The sequence below is a fragment of the Taudactylus pleione genome, unplaced genomic scaffold, assembly GCF_031769625.1.
Source record: "Taudactylus pleione unplaced genomic scaffold, aTauple2 ptg000314l, whole genome shotgun sequence".
Lineage (NCBI taxonomy): Eukaryota > Metazoa > Chordata > Amphibia > Anura > Myobatrachidae > Taudactylus > Taudactylus pleione.
Genome location: NW_028284715.1, coordinates 214314 through 233529, shown reverse-complemented (window position 1 = coordinate 233529; position 19216 = coordinate 214314). Strand labels below are relative to the sequence as shown.

At 46.1% G+C, this 19216-nt stretch overlaps 1 protein-coding gene across 2 annotated transcripts in view; it reads left to right on the top strand.

Moving 5' to 3' along the window:
• Window positions 1-278: 278 nt before the first annotated feature.
• Window positions 279-19216, top strand: part of CCDC13 (coiled-coil domain containing 13) — a 72230-nt gene continuing 53292 nt past the window's right edge. The window contains exons 1-6 of one of the 2 annotated variants that reach the window (XM_088442563.1): window positions 279-390; window positions 573-595; window positions 8090-8311; window positions 8898-9046; window positions 11924-12066; window positions 14846-14923. In XM_088442563.1, the coding sequence (XP_088298689.1) occupies window positions 307-390; window positions 573-595; window positions 8090-8311; window positions 8898-9046; window positions 11924-12066; window positions 14846-14923 (699 nt within the window). In that variant the 5' untranslated portion in view covers window positions 279-306. Of the gene's footprint in view, window positions 391-572; window positions 718-8089; window positions 8312-8897; window positions 9047-11923; window positions 12067-14845; window positions 14924-19216 lie in introns of both variants that reach the window. The other variant, XM_088442564.1, reaches the window with a different exon arrangement.

Genomic DNA, 19216 nt, shown 5'->3' with positions numbered 1-19216 from the left:
CTGCTCTTACATACATTTCCTGAGTATGGAAGGAAGCTGAGGCAAGGCAAGTATCGTAATCATAATATATTCAGCAATAGCATCATGTGCAAGCATGGAGTGTATGTTTCTACACATGTTCCAGGCATTTGTGGTCTACATGGGCAGGCATGCTTAACATTCATGCCACAATGAACGTAGTGTGCCCCAAGTGACGCTAGGCTAGGACGCATGCGCAGTGCAAAGCCAGCCCTCATGGGACCGTCTACGCATGTGCCTTGGTCAGCATGAGACGCTCTCCGATGTCGTCACCTATGCGCTGTCACCATGGTGACAGTTGCCCGGGGTGACGCGTCCTCCTCCTCCTCCTACTGGAGCTCTGCAGGAAGGGCGGACAAACCCGGGGAAGCGGTGAGTGAAACGGGGAGAAGGGATAGCGGAGGACGCCGACAATAACGCCACGTGTTCTGCTTGTGCTGGGGCGGACCGTGTATAGTAGAGGTCATGCTGGGACTAGTAGTGCCACATGATGTCCTGAAGAGACATCTGCTGCTACTGTTGCTATTAATATCGATTCATATTTTATTTTCTAGGATACAGATACAGCAGATCTGAGGTGAGGGAGGGGCCTGGACAGACACTTCGGAGCCCATCGCTCTACTCTTGTGGAACTGAAATACTCCAGCTGGACTTCACTGCACACACTCAGGGGACCAGAGCGAGACTTCACTACCACAGGTGCCAGCACTACTGGGCCCCCTCACACCATGGGGCCACACAGCAGCAGCCACATGGACCACTCCAGCGATCGTTACACAGCTGGTCCAGCCACTGCGGCTGGCCCCACTCTGCTCTCCTGAGACGGGGGAGGGGAACTACACAGCAGATGGTCCAGCATCTCTGGGGCCCCAAATATATTGCTATATGTATATATCTATGTACATAAACAGAAACGCACAGCGCAAACCAAGAAAACAGTGACTTACATTAAAAAAAATTGCAGTACAAGGACACGGTTTATAAACATTGCTGCACTAGTGGTCATGGGGCCTGATTCGGCATGGATCGCAACTGCGTATGTAGATCGAGCGATTGTGAGCCATTGCACGTGCTTATAAGCTGCACCTCGCGTGTGCGCCGATTGCATTGTTATTAAGGACGCACATTGGAATCCATCGCAGAGTGAGTAACAGGCTGTGAGCATTTGCGGGTGGTAACGGGAGTGGTCGGAGAAACGCAGGTGTGTCTACGTTCGAACGCTGTTTCATGGACGTGCATAAATTAGCCACTGCGATTGCATACCCAGCTTGAGTACTCCTGTAATTGTGTGTGACGGGCCGACGTACTTCGGTTTTACGCATGCAGGACTGCGAGGTATTACGGATGTGAGAAAGCAACAGTGGGCGTATCTATGCTGGCTGAGCTGTAGCAGGCATCAGCGTATTTTCGCAGCTTCATTACGAAGCTGCGATCGCATTTGCGATCCGTGCTGAATCAGGCCCACAGTACTCAAATGAGTAGCAAGGCAGCAAGGATTAGTTCCCGTGGTAGCGCTCCTGTTTTTCTTGGTTCTTTTCCTATTGAATCAACCTGGACTTCTTTGATAGTCATTACACATATTCTGTCTAGGTTATTGCAGCAGGAAAGTGTAGGGATATGTAGGAGCAGAGTATTGTATACTGGGTGAGTCATGTTGGGTGTTATGGATCCTCCTGGTAATCGTCAGTAGCGTCACAGGCGAGTGAATGGCTGGAATGCTGGATTTTGTTTCAGTGGCCTGGAAATAAATGGTTGATGAAATTATATTAATTAGTGGTTTCAGCTGGATAAATTCTCCACAGTGCTCTGCAGTACCGTCCTATCCCCTTATACAAATCCACAGACAGCTGTGGCTGGAGAATACATCTGCTAAGTCACCAGGTTACCATGTAACAGTCATGTGATGCATAGACCTTGTTCTGTACACTTGGGAAAAACAGACAGCAGGATCTGGGCAATAATGGATTAACTTTAATGCTGTGGTCGGTTAAACCGCACTATGGCTGTATTTTTAATGACTGTTGGAGCTCACTACAAGTGTAGCGCAGTATAATCAAACAGCGCTATTGTTACCTTCAGCGCAGTCCGTGTTCATTCTGTGTGAGGGTGACAATGGGTTCTGAGAGTAAGTACACTTGAGCCATATGGTGGAACTGCATATGGTAGACATTATGACTGTTTGTTGAGCATAGGCCTCTACATGATGGAAAGTAGGTTTCAGTGTGCACAGTATTTACTTTTTGCTATACCCTGCATGTTAAATATTTATTTAGGGTTTTTTTTTAGCACCTGATACACTAGGTATACTGCATGTATGGATGCATGCTAATTAATCGCTTATACATGCATATTGTTCTTTGTTACCAAACATGTCAAGTATTATATTCTGAAATCACATAGACACTGAAATAATATTACACCTGAAGCCTCTATGTGTTGGGAGATATTGGATGGTCTGAGGGCCTGATTCAGACCCGCTCGCAAGCGGGTCGATGTTGGCTCAGTGCGCACGACGGAGCCGGCTCCGTCGTGCGCATGCGCGAGACCCGGATTACGACGGGCAAGCCGTCGCTCCGGGTCTCGTACCAAAGGGGGCGTACTGTCGATGTTGAGTGACAGCACGCCCCCTTTGGTGGGTGGGTTGGGGGCGTGGCTGCCCAGACGGAGGCGTTCCCATGGGAACACCTACCGTCTGGGGCCGGCCCCACTGACATCACAAGTGATGTCAGTGGGAGTGCTTTTGGCTCTGTTAGAGCCAAAAGCACTCTGGGGCTTGCGGCAACGAGACCCTACCGCAAGGGTCTCGTCGCAAGCCCGATGGTCTTGACCATCGCGACCATCATCATGGCCGCTCGCATAAGCTGTGGGTGGTAACCCACAGCTATGCGAGCGGCCAAGAGGCCGCAACAATAAAAAAAAAAAAAAGCCCTGATTCAGAGCGGGCGCTCGTTCAGAGCGTCCGGCTCTGAATCAGGCCCTGAAACTGCTGTGCATGGATTATCCTTTACATGATCCTCAGCCTTATAACATATACATGTTGCAGTTTCCCCTCTGTGACATGTCAGGTTAATCAGCATGGGATTAGCTCTGTGCTGTGCAAGGACTCGGGGGATCTGCTTACATCTGAGAGTGCAGAGCCAATGCATACAACCATTCACACTCTGGCCTCATAGGCTCCTGGGCTGTGCTTAGGATGATGGGTGCCGTAGTTCCTTATCCTAAGGCAGCAAACACTAATATGGTGCATACACACGGTCATATCTGTCAGATGAATGATTTTACAAACTATTTGAACGATTTCAGACCGTACTAAAATTAATGAAATCATCCAAATCTGACTGCAAACACATCAGATGTCAGATATCGGGAACGTTCATCGTTGCAGGCTCAGATTTTCTTTCAGATATGAACGATTGAACGATTTTTAAAATCGTTATCGTTCAGATCTGACATAAAATTTGACCGTGTGTATAGAAAAATGTCCCCAGTGAATGATCATTACTGAGGTGGAGTAGTAAGTAAGCTGGCTGTGACTTGGCTACACTGTAGGGTTTGGTAACAACATAGTGCTGAAAGTGAATGCACAGTAATGAGGATGTGTGTGTGGATAGTGAAGTATTGACAGGTGAGGACAGGTAGTGATTCTTCAGCTCCCAATGAGATGTACAAAGATTCATCATGGGCAATAGTCACAAACATATTTGCGCGAAGAAACACTTTGTTATGAACAATGACCATGTGAAATTCAAACATCAGTTTGCTCTTGCAAGCATTACGTGACTCAAAACTAACTGAAAATAGTTGTAGAGCAGGGGTCAGGGAACTTTTTTACCTTTACCCCAAAATATATTTAGATACGCAACGTTACCCCCTTGATTTGAAGGGAAGAAAATCATATAGTAGTGCCCCCATATAATGCCCCTGTAGTAGTTATGCCTCCGTAGTAGTGCCCCTGTAGTTGTGCCTCTGTAGTAGTGCCCCCATATAGGGCCCCTGTAGCAGTGCCCCCGTATAATGCCCCTGTAGCAGTGCCCCAATATAATGCCCCTTTAGTAGTGCCCCCATATAGTGCCCCTGTAGTGCCGCTTGTACAAAGAAAAAAAAACACTTACCTTAATCCCCGCTCCTGCATCCGCCACCATCCTGTCCGCCTGGCTGCTCCTCGGAACTATGACGTCTCTCCCATAGTGCGCATGGGGAGAGCCGGAAGCTGGAGTTCAGAAGAGAACTCCGGCTAACGCGGCGCTGCATGGAAGGCGCCGGGCGCCCGCTGGTAATAACATCTCAGCGGGCGTCCGGCTTAGAGCCTCCCTGCGGCGCCGGGCTGGAGGACACTGGTGCCGCACCCGGCGCCAGTGACTTCCATTCCTGGGGGTAATGGACGGACAGCCGGGCATGCAATGATTAATATGCATGCCCGGCTGTCCGTCCATTACCCCCAGGAATTTCATTTTTACCCCATTTGGGGTCATTTACCCCTGTTCCCCGACCAGTGTTGTAGAGTAATATAAGCACCATGCTAACAAAATATAGAATAAAACTATTAATCACAACCTATAGTTATTTCTTTATTTCCTGATTCTTCCATAATTTAATATGTGATTTTACAAGAGGCAAAGCTTGATGTCCTGCTATAGTTGTAGCCAGTGTGACAACAAGAGGTATCAGACGAGAAGTGTACAACAGCTGTCAGTGCCCCACAACTCAGGCTACCCTACAACGCAGCCTTTGTGACCAGTTCCCTAATTTGACCTTGTGTGTATGGTGATGGAATGTAAGAAGATGTTTTCACTATTTTGATGACGGATCAGTATCTTTCACAAATAACCCATTACTTTTCATACTGAATGCTGTGTTACATTCAGTGGTCCAATTAAATCATTGAATGAGTTATGTAATTAGCTTAGACTGGGAAAATTCTCAGTATTTTGCTTCCAGGGAAATTTTATATATATATGGAAAATAAAAGAAGAGAACACAGCGCCTTATAGTGTAGTAGTATTGAAGCTACAGACATTTTTTAAATAATAAATGCGCGTACCCCATAGGTTATGCGTATGAGCATATAACCTATCAATCCTGGATCTCCACACCAATCCCTTTTATTGACTGCCCATCCGGGTCCCCCGTGGTATAATTTATTTAGATTAAATCAATAAATAGAGAGAAAAGAGAAACTCTCATGTTGCAGTACTACAATAATGTATTACATACACCACACAAAAAAATAAAATCACAATTGGAATTTTTTCAATTTTGCATACCTCAGATTGGCTGAAACTAGCCAGATCAAGTACTTGCGTCACCGTCCTCTACGCATTTCACCCCTTACTCTCTGCTGGTTGGGCTTCATCAGGAGATGTGTATATATATATATTTGTGATGTTGTGGGGTATTTAGCTCGGTAGAGGGGTGATTTTGTGCCTAAGGTGCTCAATCAGGATCCAACACAGCTTTTAGGTAAATAAACGATAAGGGTGCTTTTCTTGCAGCATATTCAGGTGCAACACAAATGACCAGAAAACAATAAATGCCTAGCCCCTTTTTAGGGCAACTACCTCACTTCTTCGCCCCTAACTGTACTGCAGCTAATCTGCAAACACAGTCTCTCAAAGTCCTAGGGCCTGATTCAGACCCACTCGCGAGCAGCTGTCCGCTCGCAAGTGGGTCGATGGTGTGCACTGCGCATGCGCATGACGGATGGAGCGCCGTCGTGCACATGCGCGAGACGCGACGAGCGAAGGACTTTCCTTCGCTCGTTGTGTCTGATCAAAGGGGGCGTGCTGTCGATGTTGATTGACAGCACGCCCCCTTTGGTGGGCGTGCCGGGGGCGTGCCTGCCAGACGGAGGCGTTCCCAAGGGAACGCCTACCGTCAGAAGCCGGCCCCACTGACATCACTAGTGATGTCAGTGGGAGTGATTTTGGCTCTGATAGAGCCAAAATCACTCCTGGCCTTGCGGTTGAGAAACTCAACCGCAGGCTTCTGCTCGCACTGGCGATGGTCGCGATGGTCAAGACCATCGCGACCATCATCCTGCACGCTCGTATAGGCTGTGGGTGGTGACCCACAGCTATACGAGTGTCCAGGAGGACTCTCCATATTTATGGAGGTGGGCCCTGATTCAGAGCGAGCGCTCTGGTCAGAGCGTCCGGCTCTGAATCAGGGCCCTAGTCCAGTCTCTGACAGGTATTCACAGGCATCGGCCTGCTCACGTTCAGGCTCCTGGCCTGCTTGCAGTCTCACAATCTACTTCCAGCAGAGTAACAGTCTTTCGGAGTTTTAAGGTTCTCCCTACCTCCTGTAAGTCTGAACCCGGCTTCCTAGCCACCAGTGGCTTCTCAGCCCACACTGGTCTCCAACTGCAGTCCCACGTGGACTGGACACACAGGGCCCAGCCTGTCCTGACTGCAAAGTCTTGCAGACTGACTCTCTCATTACAGCCTATAGGTGTGGCAAAACGTAGTATATCTACCCTGTGTGGGCGGATCTCTCCTGCCCCACACAGAATCTGCTGCTCACCAGCGCCATCTCTGGTGATACTGCCTATATATATATATATATATATATATATATATATATATATATATATATATATATATATATATATATATAACTAGTGACCCACCCCAGCTTCACACTGGAGCAGTTTCATCTCACCACAGCCCCCTGCATCTCATAAAAACCTGGTCCTACACCATGTCACCACAGTCCCCTGCTTCTCATAACAACCTACGCCGTGTCACCACAGTCCCCTGCATCTCACTACAGCCCCCTGCATCTTACAACAACCTCCTGCCCCCTGCATCTCACAACAGACTCCTGCTTCACACTACTGCCCCCTGCATTTCAACACAGCATCCTATATTTTACCACAGTCCCCTGCATCTCACCACAACCCCCACTCCTGCATCTCATCAGTGTCACCATAACCCCCACTTGCTGCTTCCCTGCAGCTGACTGGAGCCCTGCCACTGGGATGTGCTGGGAAGGGCAGTAGGATCATGGATGAGAGATTTGTATCACAGCTACCATAAGCATTATCAGCAGCATGTCCCCGGGGCTGGGGCACCTGTGAATATTTCCGCAGCCTCCATGTGTACCCCTCCCCAGCTGTCGAACATGGCTATGAGCAATGTCCTCATTGCACAATGTACCCTGCATTTCCTGGGCTTCCTGTGGAGCTTCCTCACCGTGGTGCCCCTGTCCGAGAACGGAGCTGACTTCCTTGGTAGGTGCCTCCTGTTCACCAAGAGTGTGTGGCTGAGCAGGAACGTCACGCTGGAGCAGGGAGCAAGGAGCACTTCGCGGTGGAGGAGTGGTGGCCGGAGTTTGCCTGCAGGATCAGCGTAGGGAAGGACATCACAATCCGATGATTACTAACCATCAATGTTTTGTTCCGATTGTAGTGTTCTTACCATTTGATGGTTGCTGTATGATGTTTGCCACCATCAAATGGAAATAATTTGATGGTGTTCCGATGGTTGTTTGTTTTTATTAAATACCTGGTAGCTATGCCTCTCCTGGCTCCTTCCTGGCTACTGTGTCTGCATCAGGGCATCTTCATGGGTCCGCTGAAGGCTGTCTCTCACTCTGTGTCTGCCTCAGACATGACCCTTCTCAGTCCTTGACTCCCTCCCCTCTCTAGGCTGCTGTTAGCAATAGGGCACAGTGCTATCTCTGTTTGGCTCAGTTTCAACTGTTCTCCTGTTTTAGCACCCTGACTAGCTCCTATACAGCAACTTGTTGCAAGAATTTTTTTCTGTGACTTGATTCACTAAAATCATGACTGCTTGGCTCCATTTTGTCACAGGGGAATGGTTCATACACCTAAACCTTCCTCGACCAGTGCTGTATAGAATAATGAAAATCCATAAAAATCTGACCAGTGGTTCAAGATATTAGCCCGAACGAAGAGAGAGAGAAAAAATAAAAAGTTTTCCCACCTGGTGCTGGCCTGGGTTAATATTTGGGTTTAGTATTGTTACACTGGTATTCTGTCCCTGATCCAGTGATGTCCGTACCCCGCGCATGGATACTGTAAGTGTAACCGTGACATTTCTCTCTCCAGGCTCATCATGGAGTCAGATGACGCAGTTAATGAAAACCTGCGGCTACAGTTCAAAGCTCTTCAGGAGCAGCAACAGACACGTCTGCAGAGACTGATGGAGAGGAAAAGGGAAAAGCAGAACGAGCAAAGCCAGGAACTGAAAAAGGCAGATGTTTTCGGTGTACAGGACCAGCTGAATCTGCTTCAATTAGACAGCGATTCCTCAAATGATATGAGCAAAAGGTGCCAGAATCCGGGATCTAACCCACCATATCTGTCTGTAACTTTTCATTTCTTAACTAATTAGAATCTGCTCCTTTTCCTGTAGGGTACTATCGCCATCTTGTGGAAATGGGGAGAATAGAAAAAAATACTTAATAATTAAAAGAAAATATTTTTATTCCACTTGTAGATAAGGATTTGATTTTTTTTTTAAAGCTTATGTGACATACTGAAGTGAAGAACTTTGTTGTCTAAAGGAACCTTGAAACACAAGTTAATACACTGTTGAAATATATCTTGTAACATTCACAATTGCATGTCTAACTGCTCTAATGATCTGTAAGGTCCCTCATTATTACTAACAGTCTTCCACGGATGCAGCTAGGAAATCGATTGTTCTTCCCCCATTTTCAGTCTGATCACTTCTGATAACCTCATGAACTTTTTACATTTATACTAATTTGAATATAGAGCATATTTAATATTTTAGAAATTATTTTTGCCAACATTAGAGCCTTATCAGTAACAAAGAGCCCTGTGACATCTTATTCTGTCTTAGTTCTGTTCTTGCTGGTGACGCGGTTACTGAGTGTTCCCCATGCTGTAGGCTCCTGGAGGATGAGAATGAGCAGCTGCAGGGACAGGTACGGGAAGTGCAGGATGAGAACGGACGGTTGCACAAACTTCTGAAGGAGAAAGAGTTTGAGATTAGACATCTAAGGAAGAAAGTGGAAGATGACAAACTAGCACTGGCAGGTAATTATTAATTCCATATGTAGTGTATTCATCTAGTAGTATAACATAGCCTATAGGAGGTGCGGGCAATTTGTGGCCCTCCTGCTGTGGGTATAACTAAAAGTCCTAGTATACCACCCAGCCAAAGGCTTGTGGCGTGGTGGGACTTGTAGTTCCACAACACTTTGAGAGCTGCAGTTTACCGTCTTGTGTCCTATACATATACTATCTTTACTACTCTAGTGCATTGTGCAGCATCAATTGTAATTGATTGTAATCTCCAGAGATTAAGGGCATGTAATACATCTGGAATCGGTATGATTTACCGGAATCCTGACAGCGGTTGGCCGACATGGGTGAAAATCCTAAGGTAAGTATAGACTAACCTAATTCCCTCCCCTAACCCTAACCCTCCCTTAGGGGTGCCTAACCCTAACCTTCCCTCCAGTGCCTAAACCTAACCCCCCCCGTCCCCCGCGCTTAAACTTAAGTCCCCCGTGGGGGGGCCTAACCCTAAGTACCCCTCAGGGATGCCTAACCCTCCCCCTAGCCTAACTCCCCGGGAGCCCTAAACCTAACCCTCCCCCCCGTGGCTGTCCGCATCTGGTGCCCGGCGTCGCTTCGATCGGGGCGCCGGTCTACCGGTGTCCGTAAAATGACAGGCGTCTAGATTTAGACGTCTGTTATTTAACACTTGCCAGGATAAAGCAGTCGGGAAGCCGGCTGTCGGGATTAGGTCCGTCTGCTTCCCGACTGCATATCTTTTCCATCCCATTATCCCATGTAAATAAACAAGCACTTTGCAATTTGTCGGGCGTAAATGGCCCTAGTTTTGTGACTAGATTTTGCAAATATGTCTAGATTTATGTGTAAAAACAAGGATTTGCAGATCGAGATGGCGGAGCTTCTTGAGGATCAGAAGATTTTATTGGACAGTGCACAAAGTAGTGGTTCTTGCTAAGTACATAGGTTTCTTTTTTAAGGGAGCTGTATAATAGGATTTGATTTTGCTGAGTGAGTTTATTGAAACCATATAAAAAGGAGAAGAGTGAGTTGTTAGAGGGTGATCATTGCTGCTCAGAGGGGTGATCATTGCTGCTCAGAGTGGTGCAAGCCCTGTATCATGCCACAAATGGACCTGTATTTGGCACCAGCACAGACCTGGCAGCTTTCACATCTAGTACTGTAAGCATTTCAGCTGTAGGAATACTGTGCAATGTAAAATACCACTTGGTGTGTCTTTAGATGCCACCATCGGTCACACCACCATCGGAACGTTCACCAGCCTCGTACATGGTGCAGGTTATCTGTCTGAATATGGCATCCTATGTGATTGATTCTGCGTCTGTGTACGCAATCACTATCAACAACATGCCCACAACACCCCGTAAGACGTAGCGTCTCCGTGCTCCTGATTAGCCCCCCCCCCGTTACCTCCCATTCACCGCCCAGGATCGCTACATGCACGTCCAATACACATCTGCTACCATGTGTCCAATTCTGTACTGCGACTCTGTGCGTACCAAATTGCGACGCATGTGCAAATGAAAACCATGGCTCCACTTCGTCCAACATGGCCCCTGGGTCCAACTCAGAATCAGGTCCAAAGTGTCTGTGGCACAGTGTAGGTAAATCAACACACAAATAAAACAATATGTGCAATGAAAGGGTCGATAATACAGTGGTAGGGGTTGGACTTTGATGTGACATATACACTTCTGTACAAGGAGCCTCACCGCGCACCTATATGTTCTTTCGGTTACAGTATAAATCCAAGTTCTTTTCCTTTGTACATCCAGTGTGCTATGTATATATCTGTCACTGAGGGGCTGGGGCACCGAGTGGCCCTGTTGGAGGGGTCGGGGCCAGCTGCTAAGGGCGACAAGTGTACCCCTTTGCAGCACATGGCCGCGCATATAGTATTTTACGTGTTTTTTTCCCGGAAGAGGTGTGTCCATGCCTCCTAAATTTGGTCACGACCACTCAGTATCACCCGTGCCCCCCTGATGTCTCAACGGCCCTGCTAAAACCCAAGTAATATATTCATTCATTTTGTGCATAAACAGACCTGAAGGTGAATTAGATCACTGCAGCCTTTCATTAAACATATCAATATATTGTATTTGGTTGACTCATTCCTTGTTTAGTCACCTTAATGCCACCTATTGTAGCCCTTCATGCTGTGCATCTTGTAGGGAGATGCACCTTGGTCTGACCCTCCCATTAGAACCAGGTTGTTCCTGCCCGCCTCTGATATTAGCCCAAAATATTTACAGACAGATCTTCAGTCTCTCATAGTTTACTCTGTAGATTGTGGGGAACAGTCCTTTAGTATCATACCAGGGTCCCCGGCTTGAGTCAATGGAATTAGTACGACTCAGATAGTTTGTGTTATCATGCTGCAACACAAGCTTAGACATTACTAAACATATGTGACTTAATGGTTTCACAATAGGGAAAATATATTTGATACATAGGGGTAAAATTACTAAGATGAGAGTTTTTAGAAATTGATATGTTGCCCATAGCAACCAATCAGATACTAGCTATCTTCTAGAAGGTGCTAGTTAAATGTTAAGTATAATCTGATTGGTTGCTATGGGCAACATCTTAATTTCTAAAAACTCTCATCTTAGTAAATTTACCCCATAGTATCTCACCTAACATAGGGAAATAATAATTAAACTCAATCCTATATTGACATGGACTTTAACCTCCAGCCATTAAATGGTTAATGACACGCTGTACTGTACTATAATGAGGAAAGAGCCAGTGAAGGATAATGACAGCATTATCATTGTGTGTGTGTAATGTACAGGTCACTTGTGGCGTTGGTAGAGGTCGGAGCCACGCTGTAATACACAGTGCATGTACCTACTCTCATGTGTTTTACACCAGGGACAGCCGGTTTGGCCGGAGATGTCGCAGCCACGAAAATCGTAGAGTTGTCCAAAAGGAACCGAGAGCTGACTGCAGAAATGGAGAGCGAGAAAACCAAAGTCAAACAGCTGAATAACAAAGTGAGAGAGCTGGAGAGAGAGGTGAGGACCTGATTCCCTGCAGACGGCCTCGTTTCTAAGGGCTGCTATTGTAATGTGTCCTGATGCTGGGGACAGCTGTTCTTATTTTCATCACTCTATCCATTGCAGGAACAGTTTCTGTCCAGCAGACATATAGACGGGTTCTTAGAGGTCTTTTATAAGGTTTTAGTTTCACTTTCATCCAAATCCTCTTAATCTCTTCTACAATACTTATATTTACATTTGTTATTAAAGCAGTGTCCTTATAAAATAATCCCTGTCTCGACCCCCGTATATATATAAGATCCTCTTATTGTTATGTAAAATGTTATATTGCTCTTCCTTTCCAGTAACTAGTTGCTCAAAATAACACCATGGGGCAGATGCAGTCTGTTCTCACAGGGTGAAGTGCCCAAAGCTATTAGAGACCCACAAGTTAATGCTTATCACCACTCGCACCTCTACATACATTATTCTGTATTACAGGGCACAGTCAGTGAGTCTCTGATACGTTACTCTGTATTACAGGACACAGTCAGTGAGTCTCTGATACATTACACTGTATTACAGGGCACAGTCAGTGAGTCTCTGATACATTACTCTGTATTACAGGACACAGTCAGTGAGTCTCTGATACGTTACTCTGTATTACAGGACACAGTCAGTGAGTCTCTGATACGTTACTCTGTATTACAGGACACAGTCAGTGAGTCTCTGATACGTTACACTGTATTACAGGGCACAGTCAGTGAGTCTCTGATACATTACTCTGTATTACAGGACACAGTCGGTGAGTCTCTGATACATTACACTGTATTACAGGGCACAGTCGGTGAGTCTCTGATACATTACACTGTATTACAGGGCACAGTCAGTGAGTCTCTGATACATTACACTGTATTACAGGGCACAGTCAGTGAGTCTCTGATACATTACACTGTATTACAGGGCACAGTCAGTGAGTCTCTGATACATTACACTGTATTACAGGACACAGTCAGTGAGTCTCTCCTGTATTACAGGACACAGTCAGTGAGTCTCTCCTGTATTACAGGACACAGTCAGTGAGTCTCTGATACATTACACTGTATTACAGGGCACAGTCAGTGAGTCTTGGATACTACAGGGCACAGTCAGTGAGTCTCTGATACATTACACTGTATTACAGGACACAGTCAGTGAGTCTCTGATACGTTACTCTGTATTACAGGGCACAGTCAGTGAGTCTCTCCTGTATTACAGGACACAGTCAGTGAGTCTCTGATACATTACACTGTATTACAGGGCACAGTCAGTGAGTCTTGGATACTACAGGGCACAGTCAGTGAGTCTCTGATACATTACACTGTATTACAGGACACAGTCAGTGAGTCTCTGATACGTTACACTGTATTACAGGGCACAGTCAGTGAGTCTCTGATACATTACTCTGTATTACAGGACACAGTCGGTGAGTCTCTGATACATTACACTGTATTACAGGGCACAGTCAGTGAGTCTCTGATACATTACACTGTATTACAGGGCACAGTCAGTGAGTCTCTGATACATTACACTGTATTACAGGGCACAGTCAGTGAGTCTCTGATACATTACACTGTATTACAGGACACAGTCAGTGAGTCTCTCCTGTATTACAGGACACAGTCAGTGAGTCTCTCCTGTATTACAGGACACAGTCAGTGAGTCTCTCCTGTATTACAGGACACAGTCAGTGAGTCTCTGATACATTACACTGTATTACAGGGCACAGTCAGTGAGTCTCTGATACATTACACTGTATTACAGGACACAGTCAGTGAGTCTCTGATACATTACACTGTATTACAGGACACAGTCAGTGAGTCTCTCCTGTATTACAGGACACAGTCAGTGAGTCTCTCCTGTATTACAGGACACAGTCAGTGAGTCTCTCCTGTATTACAGGACACAGTCAGTGAGCCTCTGATACATTACACTGTATTACAGGACACAGTCAGTGAGTCTCTGATACATTACACTGTATTACAGGGCACAGTCAGTGAGTCTCTGATACATTACACTGTATTACAGGGCACAGTCAGTGAGTCTCTGATACATTACACTGTATTACAGGGCACAGTCAGTGAGTCTCTGATACATTACACTGTATTACAGGGCACAGTCAGTGAGTCTCTGATACATTACACTGTATTACAGGGCACAGTCAGTGAGTCTCTGATACATTACACTGTATTACAGGACACAGTCAGTGAGTCTCTCCTGTATTACAGGACACAGTCAGTGAGTCTCTCCTGTATTACAGGACACAGTCAGTGAGTCTCTGATACATTACACTGTATTACAGGGCACAGTCAGTGAGTCTTGGATACTACAGGGCACAGTCAGTGAGTCTCTGATACATTACACTGTATTACAGGGCACAGTCAGTGAGTCTCTGATACATTACACTGTATTACAGGGCACAGTCAGTGAGTCTCTGATACATTACACTGTATTACAGGACACAGTCAGTGAGTCTCTGATACATTACACTGTATTACAGGACACAGTCAGTGAGTCTCTGATACATTACACTGTATTACAGGGCACAGTCAGTGAGTCTCTGATACATTACACTGTATTACAGGACACAGTCAGTGAGTCTCTGATACATTACTCTGTATTACAGGGCACAGTCAGTGAGTCTCTGATACATTACACTGTATTACAGGACACAGTCAGTGAGTCTGATACATTACACTGTATTACAAGGAGGAGTCAGTGAAACACTTTTCACATGATGTTTGATTATTAAAATATTTGTGAATTTGTTTTTCAGCTTCAGAACACAGCATCACAACAGCAGAGAGACTCTGGCAATGGGCTGAAAGTTATCCGGAGTATAGAGACAACACTGGTATGTTATTACCTTTTCGAACTTAGGATCAGTTTCACTATAATATAAACCACTGATGCCCACGGGCTGTATGCGGCCCTCCAATATTTATTTGAAGTCTGTGGCCTGGTAGCAGCATAGAAATTAGGGTTTTTATTAACCTATATTGCTGTCCCTCTGCCACCACCGACCGTAAGGGCAGAATTGTTTGAGGGAGATGGGTGGGAGACCCTAGAGCTGGGCATTTAGTGTCTGCTCCTCATGTACATCCTCTGTGGTCTGTGGCAACAAAGGGAAAGCCTGAAAGCATGACATGCTGGGACACTGGGTCTATATAATATTCGAGGCACTAGTTAAATGTGTATCTGATGTTTACTACCCGTAATACTATGCTGTATATATAATAAGATTTGTTTTAGTAACAAATAGAATAGAAAATGTGACTTAATTACTCTTAATAGTTTTACAGTTTTGATATCATCTGTGGGCTGCAGAGAGCAATTCCACACTGATCACATTGGATATATGGGCTCACAAAAAGGGAAACAGGGTTCCTGCTTCAGTATGTCAGGAACCTTCACTACTCTGTACTGATCAGAAACACAGCTCTTTCCACTATATAACTGTCTGTGGATTCCTGTTGCTTCTATTCCCTTCATCACATCATGTCATTGCCCCTGTCACATGCAGCCTTGTCCTCACTAACACATCACTCACCTCCTGATATACTCTGTGCTGCTGGGACCCTGCACCTTCCACTATATAACTCTCAGTCTGTGACTTCCTGCTGCGTCCATTCCCCCCCTCACATCATGTCACTGCCCCTGACACATGCACCACTATCCTAACTGACTTTATAAGGGAGGAAATTACAGAGATCTGGGGTCAGTGACAGATATGAAGGGGCAATGACAGAGATATAGAGGGGCAGTGAGAGATATAAAGGGGTAATGACAGAGATATGGAGGGGCAGTTACAGATATAACGGAGTAATGACAGAGATATGGAGGGGGCAGTGAGAGATATGAAGGGACAATGAGATAGATATGGAGGGGCAGTGAGAGATATGAAGGGGCAATGACAGAGATATGGAGGGGCAGTTACAGATATAAGGGAGTAATGACAGAGATATGGAGGGGGCAGTGAGAGATATGAAGGGGTAATGACAGAGATATGGAGGGGCAGTGAGAGATATGAAGGGGGCAGTGAGAGATATGAAGGGACAATGACAGAGATATGGAGGGGCAGTGAGAGATATGAAGGGGTAATGACAGAGATATAGAGGGGGCAGTGAGAGATATGAAGCGGCAATGACAGAGATATGGAGGGGCAGTGAGAGATATGAAGCGGCAATGACAGAGATATGGAGGGGGCAGTGAGAGATATAAAGGGGTAATGACAGAGATATGGAGGGGCAGTGAGAGATATGAAGGGACAATGACAGAGATATGGAGGGGGCAGTGAGATATATAAAGGGGTAATGACAGAGATATGGAGGGGCAGTGAGAGATATGAAGGGGTAATGACAGAGATATGGAGGGGCAGTTACAGATATGAAGGGGTAGTGACAGAGATATGGAGGGGCAGTGAGAGATATAAAGGGGTAATGACAGAGATATGGGGGGGGCAGTGGGAGATATGAAGGCGTAATGACAGATATGGAGGGGCAGTGAGAGATATGGAGGGGGCAGTGAGAGATATGAAGGGGGCAGTGAGAGATATGGAGGGGGCAGTGAGAGATATGGAGGGGGCAGTGAGAGATATGAAGGGACAATGACAGAGATATGGAGGGGCAGTGAGAGATATAAAGGGGTAATGACAGAGATATGGAGGGGCAGTGAGAGATATGAAGGGACAATGACAGAGATATGGAGGGGCAGTGAGAGATATAAAGGGGTAATGACAGAGATATGGAGGGGGCAGTGAGAGATATGAAGGGACAATGACAGAGATATGGAAGGGGCAGTGAGAGATATAAAGGGGTAATGACAGAGATATGGAGGGGCAGTTACAGATATAACGGGGTAATGACAGAGATATGGAGGGGGCAGTGAGAGATATGAAGGGGCAATGACCGAGATATGGAGGGGCAGTTACAGATATAACGGGGTAATGACAGAGATATGGAGGGGGCAGTGAGAGATATAAAGGGGTAATGACAGAGATATGGAGGGGCGGTTACAGATATAACGGGGTAATGACAGAGATATGGAGGGGGCAGTGAGATATAAAGGGACAATGACAGAGATATGGAGGGGGCAGTGAGATATAAAGGGACAATGACAGAGATATGGAGGGGGCAGTGAGATATATGAAGGGACAATGACAGAGATATGGAGGGGGCAGAGAGAGATATGAAGGGGTAATGACATAGATATGGAGGGGCAGTGAGAGATATAAAGGGGTAATGACAGAGATATGGAGGGGCAGTGAGAGATATGAAGGGGCAATGACAGAGATATGGAGGGGCAGTTACAGATATAACGGGGTAATGACAGAGATATGGAGGGGGCAGTGAGAGATATGAAGGGGCAATGACAGAGATATGGAGGGGCAGTTACAGATATAACGGGGTAATGACAGAGATATGGAGGGGGCAGTGAGAGATATGAAGGGACAATGACAGATAAATGGAGGGGCAGTGAGAGATATAAAGGGGTAATGACAGATATATGGAGGGGCAGTGAGAGATATGAAGGGGCAATGACAGAGATATGGAGGGGCAGTTACAGATATAACGGGGTAATGACAGAGATATGGAGGGGGCAGTGAGAGATATGAAGGGGTAATGACAGAGATATGGAGGGGCAGTGAGAGATATAAAGGGGTAATGACAGATATATGGAGGGGCAGTGAGAGATATGAAGGGGTAATGACAGAGATATGGAGGGGCAGTGAGAGATATAAAGGGGTAATGACAGAGATATGGAGGGACAGTGAGAGATATAAAGGGGTAATGACAGAGATATGGGGGGGCAGTGGGAGATATGAAAGGGTAATGACAGAGATATGGAGGGGGCAGTGAGAGATATGAAGGGGCAATGACAGAGATATAGAGGGGCAATGACAGATATGGAGGGACAATGACAGAGATATGGAGGGGCAGTGAGAGATATAAAGGGGTAATGACAGAGATATGGAGGGGCTGTGAGATATATGAAGGGACAATGACAGAGATATGGAGGGGCAGTGAGAGATATAAAGGGGTAATGACAGAGATATGGAGGGGCAGTTACAGATATGAAGGGGTAATGACAGAGATATGGAGGGGCAGTGAGAGATATAAAGGGGCAATGACAGAGATATGGAGGGGCAGTGAGAGATATGAAGGGGTAATGACAGAGATATGGAGGGGCAGTGAGAGATTTAATGGGGTAATGACAGAGATACGGGGGGGCAGTGAGAGATATGAAGGGGTAATGACAGAGATATGGAGGGGGCAGTGAGAGATATGAAGGGGTAATGACAGAGATATGGAGGGGCAGTGAGAGATATAAAGGGGTAATGACAGAGATATGGAGGGACAGTGAGAGATATAAAGGGGTAATGACAGAGATATGGGGGGGCAGTGGGAGATATGAAGGGGTAATGACAGAGATATGGAGGGGGCAGTGAGAGATATGAAGGGGTAATGACAGAGATATGGAGGGGGCAGTGAGAGATATGAAGGGGTAATGACAGAGATATGGAGGGGCAGTGAGAGATATAAAGGGGTAATGACAGAGATATGGAGGGACAGTGAGAGATATAAAGGGGTAATGACAGAGATATGGGGGGGCAGTGGGAGATATGAAGGGGTAATGACAGAGATATGGAGGGGGCAGTGAGAGATATGAAGGGGCAATGACAGAGATATAGAGGGGCAGTGAGAGATATGAAGGGGCAATGACAGAGATATGGAGGGGCAGTGAGAGATATAAAGGGGCAATGACAGATATGGAGGGGCAGTGAGAGATATAAAGGGGTAATGACAGAGATATGGAGGGGCAGTGAGAGATATGAAGGGGTAATGACAGAGATATGGAGGGGGCAGTGAGAGATATAAAGGGGCAATGACAGATATGGAGGGGCAGTGAGAGATTTAATGGGGTAATGACAGAGATATGGAGTGGGTAGTGAGAGATATGAAGGGGTAATGACAGAGATATGGAGGGGGCAGTGAGAGATATGAAGGGGTAATGACAGAGATATAGAGGGGCAGTGAGAGATATAAAGGGGTAATGACAGAGATATGGAGGGGGCAGTGAGAGATATAAAGGGGCAATGACAGATATGGAGGGGGCAGTGAGAGATATGAAGGGGCAATGACAGAGA